Genomic DNA, 14232 nt, shown 5'->3' with positions numbered 1-14232 from the left:
CACAAATGAATCTTTATCCATCTCTTATGTTCCTAAGAAGCCATTAATTCTACCACGGAGACAGTGAATTTACAAATTTCAGAGATAAGCTGAGGAAAACCCCTTCAATTCTGACTCATGTGTTGAGGAGACACCTGAAATAATCACCACCACAGTGGCTGGGTTGTCACCTACGGAGAGAGAGTTTGGGCCTTCCCTCTAATTCCCAATTACCAGGCATCCAAGCTTCCAGTGAAGAGCTTATTTTCAGCCTTACTAAGTCTGAGAACATGCAGAGCTGAAGATAAGCTGAACTTCTCCTGCCTTTAAAGAGCATTAGGTCAGGAGACTGCCAAGACCCACTGGCAAAGCCCAAATTCTGCCCGTGAACAACAGGTAACCCTTAAACTCTTCCTCCCTGGAAACTGCAGCCCACTTCACTTGCAAGATGGAGTTCCAATTCAAGATTTGTCCTTTTACCCCTTAAACGCCCAGTTTTTCCTTTAAAATAAGCCACTTGCTCAAATGTCCAGTTGCAAACTAAAGAACACCACTGGGGCAACACCTCTGCGTTTTTCAGGCACAGTTACAAAAACCTCAACTCTACATAGTAATCTCACAAATTTTAGCTTTTGGAAGGACAACAATTTCCAGAATTTCAGTACCATATGCCATCTTAAATCCTTCCACAAAATAGCATCACTGAAATAAAAACATGACGTAGCTTTCTATACAGGTCAGCACTGCCAAGTAAATTAACTCGGAATGACAAGAATATTTTTGTCCAAGTTTAAAAAAAGCTATAGCACTCAAAAGGAAGATGTTTATTACTGATCACGTGCAAATCACATCTATGAAACTAGGATTCAACCAGGCAGAAACTACTCTTCCAAATTAATTCCCTGCACAAAATAAGTTCATTTGGGCTTTGTATCGGGACTAAATAACTACAGCCTGTATGCATATATTCAACCCCTATTGCATTCCCCTAGTTCCTATTGTTCATATTAATCAAGTCATCAAAAGAAGCAGCACTGAAGTGTATGTGACAATAACTCTGAAGGCAAAGTGTTCCAGTAGCTATTTGGTAATTTAATTACGGCCCATTATTGAAAATTTGGTTGTACAATATGCATCTTCAGAAAAGGGCAATTTTATTAATCCAACTGGAAATTAATAGCGTTAGGTAAGGGACCTATCGTGTGATTAGAAAACTAATTCCAAAAAAAAGGTACTGATTTTATTTAGATATGCTGAGCACAGCTAATTAAGTGGGTGTTCTAGACGGCATCAGAAGGGATGAGTAATGACAGCATTCAAGATGCACACAATGAACAAAAGACTAAACAACCAAACTGCACGTGTTATTCTTCGTTCTCCCCTTTAAAATGACCTTCTTCAGCCTATGATGAGCAATTCCTCTCATAATCATTTCATTACTCGTATACCTGTCAGCCACTTAACTATAATCCTTTTTCTACGCCGCCAGCAGCTGCATCGCAGACTTCCCTCACTACCCACCAGCATGCCAGAGGAACCACTTCACATGAAGACAATTCTTCAGTTCCCAAAGCCTACTGATTAACTTGCTTTCAGGAAAAAAAAAAAAAAAGTTGACTGGCAACCTAAACAAAATATCACCAAGATAACAATTTCATTAAACCTTACAGACAAACTTGGAATTTCAGCCTTTTCCCGTAGAGTTTCAATGCACCTGAAGTGACATATTCTTTGTCACAACACTGCAAGAAAAATAACATGAAGAACATAATCTGAACAGGTTTCTTCTACCTGTAGCTTCATATCTTAATCTTTTACCAAAATATTTTATCACAGAATGGAAAAAAAAGAAAAAAAAAAGCAGAATTCACTGTCACCTGAAGTCAGCAAGAAACTTCCTTGGAGAGAGAATTTACCTTGAACAAGTCTTGGACAAATGGGGGTAAAATGAGAGTACAGAAGGATAAAGTACAACTGAGTTTTTACTTTGTGAAAATTTCTTTCCCAGAAGTACTTCATCCTCCCAAATGCTCCCTTAGCACTTACAGTTTTCAAAACCCATTCATTTTGCATTAGAATTTGGAATAGGTTCGACCAGTCTTATTTTGGGAAAACAGAGCCAAAGACATATCATATGCAGATTTCTCAAGAAGAAATTGGTGAAGAAATGCTAATGAGTTATGATGCGATTACTACAAATAGCAATATTCTAGAAGATTCAGAGTATAATTATATCCAGAGCTACCAAAGGCTCAAATACTCAGTCACCCAGAAGAGCAGGAAGGAATCAAAGTAGTATTACTATTGCTAAGAGTACTTACATAGCGCCTTTTTTTCATAAACACTGATTCACAGCACTGCTTTAGAATGTGCATGATAAATATTTATCCTCCTTTTACTAGGCACAGAGAACTTAGTGTACAACAATATGGCAAATCAGCGGCGGAGCCGATTCCCCAAGTAGTCCGATCTGACCATAATGCACATCTCTTATTTGATGCTCTAAAATTTCATCTGTCTTTGCCTGTAGGTTATGAGAGAAAGTCAAAAAGAAGAACACCTACAGCATCATAAGCCAGGGAGATTAAAGAATGAATGAGAACGTGAAATAAGATATGAAATAAATGTTTGTATCACAATTAGATAATGTGATAGCCTTTACCTATTTTAATATTTCATGTAAGTAGCTGCTGTCATTGTCACAGTGATGCTATAGCATCATGACCAGGAAAGGTGGTCTGCACACTGGCAGACTGTAGAAGAAAGGGGCAGAACTGTAGAGAAAAGATATTTAGAGTCAATTCCTGTTAAAACATAATTCAAATGATTTTGCAGCGCACACCTCCCTGATCTAAACAAGAAACATACTTCTTTTTTGCTTAAGCAAGCAGAAAAAAATATGACAGAAAAGCAAGAAACGCTCATTGTTAGTCTCCCAACTCCATCCAGGTTTACCAGTTCCAATTTCTAGTTCGCTGTCAGCGTTTCTTATCAAAATACCCATAAACTTCTGATCTGTCTGCAATGCTATTGCGGGGTGGGAGGGGAAGAGGATTGGAATCGGGGGGTGGGAGATGAAGCAGGAACCCTGAGAAAGGAATACACTTATAATTAGTGAATCATGCTCCTCAGAAAACATCAGTAATGTTCAACCCAAGAAATCTCATGTGAAAGAAAGCTTTGCCATCAATGACTGATTCTCCCAGGAAGGCAACTATCCTGAAAAACCAGACACTCAAAACAAGCCAGAAGCTCTACAAATCCAGAAGCAATCCTACCACCCCAGCTTCAGAGCAGCCCACCCAGCAAACGCTCAGCAAAACCAACACAGTTACCCATTCCAATCCCACTAATTAAATCATTCATCTCTCGCTCAGCATCACAAGAACCATGTCTGTGTTTCTCTCAAACTGTATTAGTTAAACCAATACATTTCAGAAAATCTTCCCAGAAAAACCTAAGACTTCTTTGGAGTTTGCTCTTTCAAAATTTCCTTCAAAGAAAAGAAAAAAATGCAAAGTTTTATACAACTGCCTGTATCTATGACTGCGTATATCCAAATGTTATGCTCTAAATCAAAGCGAATCAAAAACTTGAGATGCTTAAGTAATAGGAAGACCTTAAGGAAAGATGATCGCTCCCTGCAGTCAAATACTTCCCACACCAGTAGGATTCTCCTGCTAGCACCCGAGCTCGATTTGTGTTTTCACATAACAAATGCCCCAGCTCAAAGGCAAGGCTTAAGGCCCACACACTCACCAGCTGTAGCTGCTCATGCTTGCATACATAAGGCTGTGCAATGCATTTAGCATCGCTCTTTAAAGAAACCTGACACGGCATTAACAAAACACCATAAAGGAAATAATCTCTCCTTTTCAAAGACAGCCAAGTCACTAGGACCTCATGGGTTAGCAGCTGGAAGGAAGCAAATGGGCAACAGCACGTTCTGCTTCATTATTTCATTTTTAATCCTCATACCGAAGAGCAATATTAAAGAAATAGCACAATGGAAGAAATCTGGCACATATTAGCACTGTGTGTACCAGGGTACAGGGTACATAACAAAGCAGTTGCAAGCGAGAAATAAGTTAGGATTTACTAAATTAGTATAATCATCTCTGAGGGCTTCCATATAATTAAACTCAAATGAAGAGAATTTAACAAGGTTTTTCTTCCTGAAATCCAATACATCAAAAGTTAGCTTTTGCTGCTAAATACATAATGAGAGGAAAAGACAAAAATAAAGCTGAAAAACTACAACCACCTCCACACAACACAGTGCCATTAATTTAAATGGTAGGAACAGCAGCTCCTGTTGGCATTCTTAACTGATGCTGCATTTCATAATGAAATAGGAACATTTCTCAGTTTTGAACTACTGGAAGTTTGAATATCCAGGCTTAGCTCTCCTTACTTTATTCTGACCCACAAAACACCGAAAATATCCCAGTAAAAATATCATACAATAGAACACAGCACAACAAAGATGTAGAGAGATATGGGAAAGAGAGCTCCCTAGATGTGTAATTCTAACAATCTGATCTCCCCAAAACATCAGAAAGAGACCATCATTTATTCCAAACCCTTCATTTCATCTCATTTCTCCCTCCTAAAAATCAGAGGTACCTGGCCAGGTTAATTCAGTCTAAAACGGTGTTTCAGTTTCCTTATCCAGCTGAACAGGCAGCTGCAAAATCATCAGCTCTGCAAAAACAGGCAGTGGAGTTCAGGACCAACTCTTCCAACATCAGAGAGCATTTACACCAAATTAAGGTGATCAGGACATAACAGCACTAGAGGCAGATCCCACCCAGAATTTGCCTTTGCTGGATTCCCTCTTGCTAATTTCAGGGCTTATTTTTCCCCATTCTGTCAAGAACATTCCCGATTCCAGTATCGTTTTCCAGAGCATTTATCACTTTCCCCAGCCCAGCCTTATCTACTTATTTTCTGAGTCTCACCATCTACTAATTATGAGATTCATCAATGAAAATACTTAACAGGAGCAAGCCAGGAAAACACATCAAAAACTGTAGCTGAAATGCCTTCCAAACTTGCTGTATATTTGATTGGTTTGTCCCAAGATCAAAAACTCTTCAGAGATCACAATACAATCACACTCCACCACCCCTTTGGCTACTAGATCACTTACCCCCTCAGAGATAATAATTAAACAGGTTTGAAATCTATTGTCCTTAACAGTCACACTGGGTATTTTCTTAACAATTTATTTCGAGTGGTTTCAAATAGTTTGTTCTAAATTCTTGCATTTCTGTGCTTTTATCGCCTACTCCTAGTGGATAAACACACATACAATATAAAAACCACAATTAATGAATAATTAAATAAACATTTTATATTTCAGACAAGCATGAATTTGACTGAAGCAAGCCAAGGTGAGAGCAGCTCCCATCACCTGATGTGCAGTGCAAGCCTCGTGCCACTTGGAGTCAGCAACCCGCTGCTGCAGGGCAAGGTCTTCCCCAGCTGTGCGGAAGGAACAAAGGAACGGGGAGAAACAGGCACATATTTATTTACCTGTTAAAACACGGAATTGACCACTGTGTCCCTGCAGATTAAAGAAACGATTTTGCCAGAACACTACGAATGTAGGTCACACTGTCTTATACCTAGCTGCTCATTTCATGGCACAATTATCAGCTTGTAATGAACAGGCAAAGCAACTGTCATGCAGCACGTCAGAGGCTACACACAAACTCAGAATTCCCTTAACGCTACATAAACGCGATTGCATTTCACAATAAACCAACAGTTTCATTTATTGTGGCTTTATAGTCTGTGTCAACCCTACTTTGTGTGTCAGAAGACAAAGTGAAAAAAAAAAACAAAAAACAAAAAACAAAAAAAAAGTCTCATTCAAATGAAGAGTAAGTTTTTGACATCAGAGATTTTTTTTTTGGCCAGAAGCCCAGTACCACGAATCACATGAAAATTTTTAGCATTTAAGTCCAGCTAGTGAAATGAATAACAAAATTCTCATTATCTGCAAATAATTCAGCACTGGAAGATCATCTATGAACGTACCAGTAAATAATATTGATAACAAAAATATTATTCAGAAGAATGTAACAATGATTTGGTGCTGTCAGGTATGAGAAACACAAATTATTTAAGCCGTACCTTGTTTTTCGAGTAAGGACTGGCATGCTAGCAGTACTTTCCAGACCCACACCACTCGGGGCACAAAGGCACCACCAACCCGTACACCAGGTGCTGTGTAAATTCTGAACTATTTTATTACTTTTGTGTGACAAATATTGGGCTTTCGAATGGCCACGAGAGATTAGAACCAGCACAGCAAAGCTCAACTGTAACAAGGGAAGATTCATGACACAGTAAACTGGGGCGGATGTGCTGAAAGGGTTCCAGCAGGGTAACGTGTATTTACACAACATACACTGACATTTCAAAGATTGTCAGCGCATCGTTTTGATTCTCTCAAAAATAGTAGTTTCCACTGTCAAGTTTATAACATCAGTAACTTTATGGAGTGTCCTAAAACGAGTGGAAAATTAATCATTGCTGATCTGCACCACATCTGCCTATTTTTTGCTCAGTTTCCTAGGAAGGTAAAGCTTCCAAGGCTGGCAGCGCTCTGTTCAGTCACGCCTCGGCCGTGGGCATTGCGAGGCAACCTGAAAGCTGATTACTGTAATACACATTAATGCCTGGAGCAGAGTTTTACCCGTGTAATCACAGCGTAACGGAGGTTGGAAGGCACCTCCTGAGGTCACCTAGACCAACCTCCTGCTCGACGCAGGGATAACTTCAAGGCTAGATCAGGTTGCTCAGGCCTCAGCCTCTCAACCTGTGACTCTTCCCAAGGAGGCCGGCTCTACCACCTCTGCAGGGCCCTGGTCCACCACTTCACCACCCTCCTCCTGAAGAACTGGCTTTCTCCTCTCCTGTTCGGATTTCTCCTGCCTGTAACACATCGCTGCTGCTTGGCCTGGCACTGTGCACCTCCAAGAAGAGTCTTCCTCTGCCTTCTCTAAACCCTCCTTCTGGCAGGGAAGTGCCACTGCCAGATCCTCACCTTCAGCCTCCTCCTCCTCCTTCCCAGGCCAAACAACCTTCAGCCTCCTCCTCCTCCTCCCCAGGCCAAACCAACCCAGGCTCCACAGCTTCTCCTCATCCACCACATGCTCCAGCCCCCTGAGTGTCTTGGTGGCCTCCACCAGCCTCGGGCCACTTCGTTGACAGCCCAGAACAGGACACAGGATCCAGCTGTGGCCAGGAAAAGGGAATATTCAGCTCCCTCCAGCTGCCTGTTCTGCTCTTATTAACGCAGCCCAATGCATGGCAGGCCTTCATGGCTGCAAAGGGTGACCTGTCAACTCACATTCAATTTGCCATCCACCAGGTCCTCAGGTTCTTCTCTGAAGGGCCACCAGTCAGTACTGATGTACGGGGATTTTCTTCCTCAGTGAGAAAGACTCTACATTTTTCATAGCTAAAGGTTACGAGATTCCTCTTGGGCCATTAATCCAGCTTGCCAAGGTGCCTCTGAATGGCAGCCCTGTCCTCCAGCATATCATTCACTCCCTCCAACTTGCTGTCATCCACAAATTCGATGCGAGTGCATTCACCCTGTCCCCCTGGGTCACCATTGATGACATTACGCAGCGTTAGCCCAAGGATTGACCCCGGAGGAATACCACCAGTTCGACTTTGAACAGCTGACTAGGCTAACTGTGTGGTAGTTCTTCAGGGCCTCTTTCCTGCCCTTCTTGAAAAAGAGTGTAACCAACCTTTTTGCAGTTATTACAGATATCTCACAGTCATCACAACCTTTCAAAGACAATAGAGACAGGCCTTTCATGACATCAGCGAGCTCCACCACCCCCCTTAGATCCACCCTGTCCAGCCCTCTGGACTTGCGTATGTCGTTTACCTAAGCCTCCACCACCCCAGGCACTACCTCTCACCCACAAGCTCTTCTACTGGGCACACGGAGTAAGGAAAATCTAAATGAAACTATGGGTTTATCCCATTTCTTTGCAACTGAAGCTGGATTCCTCCTTCTATTGATTCAGAACTAATTATTTTGGGTTTCATAGAATAGGTCAGTTGGAAGGGACCTCAAAAGATCATCTGGTCCAACCTCTTGTGGGACATGGAACCTAGACGAGCGCCTAATTTCCAATTATAAGAACATACTAAATTCCTAATACGTTAACACTGCTTCAGCACCTTCAGCAACCTAACAGTTATTAATCAAAACCATTAGCTTCCCTCAAGCATCAACCTCTTGTCTACTTATTACAAATAAAGACAAAAAATTTAGTTTCACACAAGGCAGCTTATTTTCATTCCTGTGCAAAAATCCCTTAACTGGTTGCTGTCCAAATCATAACTCCAATACGAACATTTAACAGCGTTCCTGAAGGTCAACTACTTCTTTAAATTCTTGGGTTTGGACCACTGAAAAAGCACTGAGTATCCCCTGATATTTTTTTTTTTTGTTTAGATCATACTTACAAGATCTGTAATTTGTATTATACTGTCCTCTGAGTTTTAAGAAAATGCTCATTCCTTTATCTTTACCACACTAAATTACCATTGAAATAAAAGGCACTCCTGTCATTAGGTACCTTAGTTTGATATTTCTACTTAGCTTTAAAAAAGAAAAGGATTCTATTAATGATGGGCTTTCTGGAATGCAGCCATCAATTTGAGCATTTAAGAATAAGAAACAAAAACTTGATCCTCCTGGATCTTATTTGTAATACCTACACTTAGCTAAATGCAAAATCAAAAAGTTTGCAGGACAAGGCTTAAATCATCCTCAAAATCAAAAATAAACTAAAAGAGGAAATGGACAAAGTATATTCACTGATAAAACAAGAGATAGTATAAACAGTAAAAAGTATCACTATGCTGGTTACAGAATTTCTTCCCACTCTTAACAGTCTGATGCCAGAAGTTCCATAATGCCTTTAAATGATCATAAACTGGCACTTTGGTGGAAGATACCGTCCCACTCTCTCTTCAGTAAGCAAAAACTTGAGGTAAGAGTTGAGTAGATGTTTCTTAAGCCAGCTTTAAGCGCGGTTAACAGTCCAGTGCCTAGCTGCGCTGGTTTTCTCTCTGTTGGAGTAAGTGACAAAACAACACAGAGGCAACAAAAAGTAACCAGGACACAGCAGCACAGGTCACTTCAGAGAGGTGAGCTGGGGCTTCGTGGTTTATAAGGCACTGGTGAAGCTACAGTCCTGCGTGTTACAAGTTACAAACATCCGTTTTCAATGTTATTCTCTGTCAATTGAGATTATAGCTAAAATAGTCTCCTGCAACAGAAACATACACTAAAGGTGTAAGAGCAGCCATTCTACAACAGACAGAAGATCCGCCTGGCCTACTATCTATCTGCACCTGCACCCCCTTGACCCAGAAGAGCAGCAGTACACTAGCAACAAGTTTGGCTCAGCTCCATCTGGTATTCCCAGAGCTGAGCTCTGGTTGTCAGAGCAGCAATTAAACCACCAGGCAAAACAAACACAGCAAAGGGAGGAATAGCTGCCATAAAACAACAAAACTTGACACCCAGAAAGGATCAAAACAAACTGACCTGTGATGAACACTGTGAAGGTAAAACAAGGAGCAGGAGGCAAGTTCATTGGTCTGTAACATCACATACAGTTTGGAATCATAAAGTTAACTGTGAAATTTGTCTGTAAATCAGCATTCAAATGCAATTCATTTCTAGTTACAAGACTACACAGTAGTGCAAGAACTGCCCCTTCTGTGGCAAATTAGCCTTCCTGAAAACATATGGTAAAGGTCCTTCAGCACAAGGCTTTTGGAAAATGAATTAAGATTACACTATCCAAGTTCCCATATTCACATATTTGTTAGGTGTTTAACATGCCATATTTATTCACATGGTTGTTTCCATTCTTTGATTTAGTTTCTATCATTTTTCCTGATAAGACTGAAACCTGTACCAATCCATGGTTCTTCCCAGGGAATGTTTGTAGAATTGGTATGGCATCTACCACTGGTTGCCATTTGGCTGTTGCGCCTCTGACCTCCTTCAGAGCTCAGGAACAAAGCTCTGGAGTGATCACCACCTTGTAACTTTTCATTTTGGGTTGTATTCTTACACTTTTCCTAACACAGAACGGTGGATGTGATATCCATAAACCTCTCCAGACTCCAGTGTCCAACATGAGCTGTTCAAGCACCCTGCACAAAGATGCCTCCCAACAGTTTGCAAGAGTGAGAACTTGTGTAGGTGCTACAAGCCCTTTACACTTCTGGAAACCACCATGAGAACAGCGGGACAGCTAAGACGAGGTGCCAGAACAGCGCAACACCACTGGAAGGAAGCTTCCCAATGCTCTCACAAGGGGCAACTTCAGAAAAACATTGATTCCAGTACATGGAGGTGGCAGGACGTGATGGGACATCCACGATCTCCCGAGATCTCCTCCTCCTCATCTCTAGCATTGATACGAACACAGCAAAGAGCACAGAGCCATGTATGAGCCCTTCTAGGGCATGAATGGCTCCCTGAGGCCACTCCAGCCCCACTGGCTCTGGCTTCCCAGGGGGGGTTAGCGACCAAGCCAACTGCACCCGCCCCTCTCCAGGGCAGAATAAGGCACAAAGCAAAGAAGACAATTACACACACACACCCTCCTCCCAGGAGGGGAGGAGGAATCAGGCCAGTTACAGCCACCCTTCTCCCAGGGATGAATTCAGGGGATGGAGAGGGATCAGGCCGGTCACAGCCCCCTTTTTCTCCGGGACAGGAGAAGGGGGGGGCCTCAGGTCAGTTGCATCCCCCCTTTTTCTGGGGGGAATCAGCCAGTGATATCCCCTTTCCGGGGCAGTGAGATCAGGACAGTTCCCCCTGCCCGGGGAGAGGGAAAGAGAGACACGAGTGAACCAACCAGCCTGTTACACCCCCCTCCCCAAGGCCGGAGACGGGCTGAGGGGCTGCTCAGAGCTGCTACCGCCTCCCTGCCACATTGGCCCCACAGGCCGCCTGCCCGAACCCCTCCGCAGACCCCGTACTCACAGGAACCCGCTCCTCCTCCTCCTCCTCCGCTTCCCCCTCTCCCGGCTCCATAGCGGCCGCCCGGCCGCCCCCTTCCCCTCACGGTTGCCGCCCCGGGGCCGCGGCGCCAACCCGCCCCGCCCTACTGCGCGTGCGCCGCCGCCCTGCCAACCCACTCCGTCGCTAGGGACTCGCTCCCGCGCGGCGCATGCGCGGAAACCGCCCCCTGCGCGCGCCGCCAGCGGCCATTGGAGGGCGGGACGGGGCGGGGCGGGGCGGGCGCCGCCGAGCGGCGGCTGAGGGAGCGCGCGCCGGCGTTTTGGCGGGCAGAGTGGCTCTGAGGGCCCGGATGGGAGCGCTGAGGGGGGCGGGTGCGTCTCCACGCACATCAACCAACCTCCAACCCCAACCTTTTCCCTCCCGGCTCTCCGCAGCCGCCTGCTGAGTCAGGGTGTGTTACCGGAAAGTCTCAAAAGAACCCTCTAAGACTTAGTTTGAAGTTTTTAGTAAGCAGATACTCTTTATTGCAGCACTGGGTGCATGGGGGATCGTTCCACCTAATGTGCATACGCTAAAACAAAAGTTCATCCTTTATATACCTTAAACACATGAATATTCATACATTTGCTAAGAATTCTCCACCGTTCTGCGTATCTATTACATCTACATAATGCTGGCGTTGCAAAATTACACTATGCGTGCACAGGGGTCTCAGGTGGTCGTTTGGGGAATTAGCCCTTTTTTCCCTTTTATGGTCACAAGTCTTTTGAGGACATTTTCTTCTCCATGGATGTCTCCCAACTCTGTTGTCCGGCCAAGATGTTCTTTCTTATCCGCCTTGTTTGACCATTTCTGCCAGGATGCATCTATTCTCAAGTTTAGGATATTTTCTCTACATTTTAATCACTCAGGCCCTGTTAAATACAAAGTTAAACATTGTTTGACAAAATAATTTCTTAATATTTAAGGTATAATGGATCACTAATTGTTACAGGCCTCAACTTGCAGGCATCAGCTAGCAGGCATCGGGTGATCTGGAAGTAGGTGCGTGCTGAGGGGAAATTTCTGTACGTGAGGGGTTTTTCAAATGAGTGGGGTGGCTGCCTGCTTTTCCTGTGACAGGGAACTGTTTTCCTTGCTCTTCTATGCTAGAGTCCACTTGTAGAGAGCTGATACCTGATCGTAGTGAGCGTTGGGGCTTGGTGGTGAGCATACATTAAAATCTGGCGGCAGACATTTTGAGATAGTGGCGGTGTTACCAGGGGCTGAGATGTGATTTTCCTAGGTAAGAAGTCCATTCAGCTTGCTCAAAACTCTCCCCCAGGAGAGGTGGTCTGTCTGTGACGGTCGATCAGGGACTGTATTCACAGTCAGCAAAAGGACAGGCCTTCTGTTTGGGGAGATGCTCTGCTGCCTGGGCAGACAGAGAAGTTGAGATGAACCTCTGCAAGGACTCTTTTAGGTGTGGGTGTCAGTGGGCTCCGTGCAGTCGTTCACTGCTTCCCTCTGGGTGCCATGAAGGAAGAAGGAGCTCCGCTTTTCCCCAGACACAGCCATAATGCACTCCCTGAGGCATTCAGTGCAAGTATGGAGCAGCATGTTGCAGCTGGGTGTCAGCAAGAGCAAGAAAGAAATCTCCCCCTAAAATCACAATTGTCCAGCTGTGTTTTATTTACTTACTCTTCCTCTAAAGCACCAAGAGCAGGTACAGTTGAAGCTGGAGCAGCAGAAGATGCAGGTCATTGATCTGGGAAGGGATTCACAGTCCTTCCCCCACCGCTCCAGAGGTACGGAGGAGTGAGAGGAGTCTCCAGGGTCATTGACTGCAGCTTCACGATCCATGTTTCACAGACAGAACATCGTTTAATCTTTCATCAAGTTATTGAGCTCCTTCTCAAAAGCAATTAAGCTTTTCTGGTGTTGGTATAAGCAATATATCCAGCTGTCCGTATGAATATAGCTCCAGACTGTCCACCTCTCTGGATATAAGAAAATAAATAACTGCACCAGTTTTCATTCTCTACTAAGTAGAGGGAAGAAGTAGACTGAAAAATAAAGGCGCCTCCATAACGTTTTCTGTCTCCTGAGTTATTTATTCTCCTCGTAGCAGTTATCTGCCATGTATCCAACGTAACATTTCCCAAAAGGCAGTGTATGTTCATTTTTGTCTGCGTTGATTCTGCAGTGAATTGGGTGTTATTTTTCAGCGCTAGATAAATCAGAATGCTAAAGTACGTCAAGGCAAACATTCCTTAAAATAATTAAAATGATGACAAGAAAAGGCAGCTTTATATCTGAACCCATCTCCTATTACAAATGCAATTAAATTTCCTGGTCTCAGCCTATCCTAGTTTATGCACATCCCCAAAAATCATCACCTTATAATTTATGAGTGAGGCTTAAGAAAATAACATGTGTCAGGGTGCGTGCCTGGGGTGACTGGGTGAGGAAGAGAAGAGGCAGCAATAAAAAAGTAAATAACTGCTGTGAGAGGCAGCGCTCCCGTGCTTGCTTTCCCTGGGAAGTAGGAGGAATAGCCTGCTTGATTTCAGTGCCATTTTCCCCTAATTACAGCGGTGCGAGGGAGAGCAGAATTCAGCCCGTACGTTGTAGCGCTAATAACAGTTCCAAATGTCATCTGTGAGAAAGCTTGCCATTTGCTTTTCTCTGCTGCAAGTGACTGAAGGGCTCCTCTTGTCATACAATACAGAAATTCTGTCATTCCCTTTATTTTTAGAAGAGCAATTCACAGGCAGAGAGGGGAGGAGGAAGGGTTTTCTGAATGTTTATCGCTTACACATCATACAGGAAGCTGTTCACATTCTTTATTAATTTTCTAACAATATCCAGAGACTTACTCAGTCTGAGATGTAATATGCTAAAATCCTTTCCAATAAAATGTCACCTGAAATAAAAATCAGAGAGGAGTTTTAAAAAAGGCCATCGTTGTGGAAGATTTTCAGAGCGAGCCAGGCCTGACCAGTTCAGCTTCCCCCATGTAAAGTCCTTTAAAGGTGAAATATAACGTATTAAAATACAGCGATTGATTAATGTGCTGATTCCAGAGGAGAATATAAAATATAGGTGGCCCTCCTGACTGCGAATATCTTGGAAAAAGGAATATTTAAAAATTAGGTCCTGACTTGTGCCAATAACACATTCATTGCAAAGCTTCTAACGTGGGGATTCTTTCTATCTAGCGCAAAAGCACCCAGGCGGGAGAGGAC

The 14232-nt window shown here is 43.4% G+C and overlaps 1 protein-coding gene across 2 annotated transcripts in view; it reads right to left on the bottom strand.

Moving 5' to 3' along the window:
• The window catches only part of ALMS1 (ALMS1 centrosome and basal body associated protein), a 74759-nt gene extending 63661 nt beyond the window's left edge, over positions 1–11098 (bottom strand). For both annotated transcript variants that reach the window (XM_074865415.1, XM_074865417.1), the window contains exon 1: positions 11027–11098. In XM_074865415.1, the coding sequence (XP_074721516.1) occupies positions 11027–11077 (51 nt within the window). In that variant the 5' untranslated portion in view covers positions 11078–11098. The remainder of the gene's footprint in view (positions 1–11026) is intronic.
• Between the last annotated feature and the right edge of the window lie 3134 nt (positions 11099–14232).

This window comes from Strix uralensis, chromosome 4 (assembly GCF_047716275.1).
Source record: "Strix uralensis isolate ZFMK-TIS-50842 chromosome 4, bStrUra1, whole genome shotgun sequence".
NCBI lineage: Eukaryota > Metazoa > Chordata > Aves > Strigiformes > Strigidae > Strix > Strix uralensis.
Note: the sequence above shows the minus strand (reverse complement) of the source record. Positions and strands in the feature narration are given on the sequence as shown.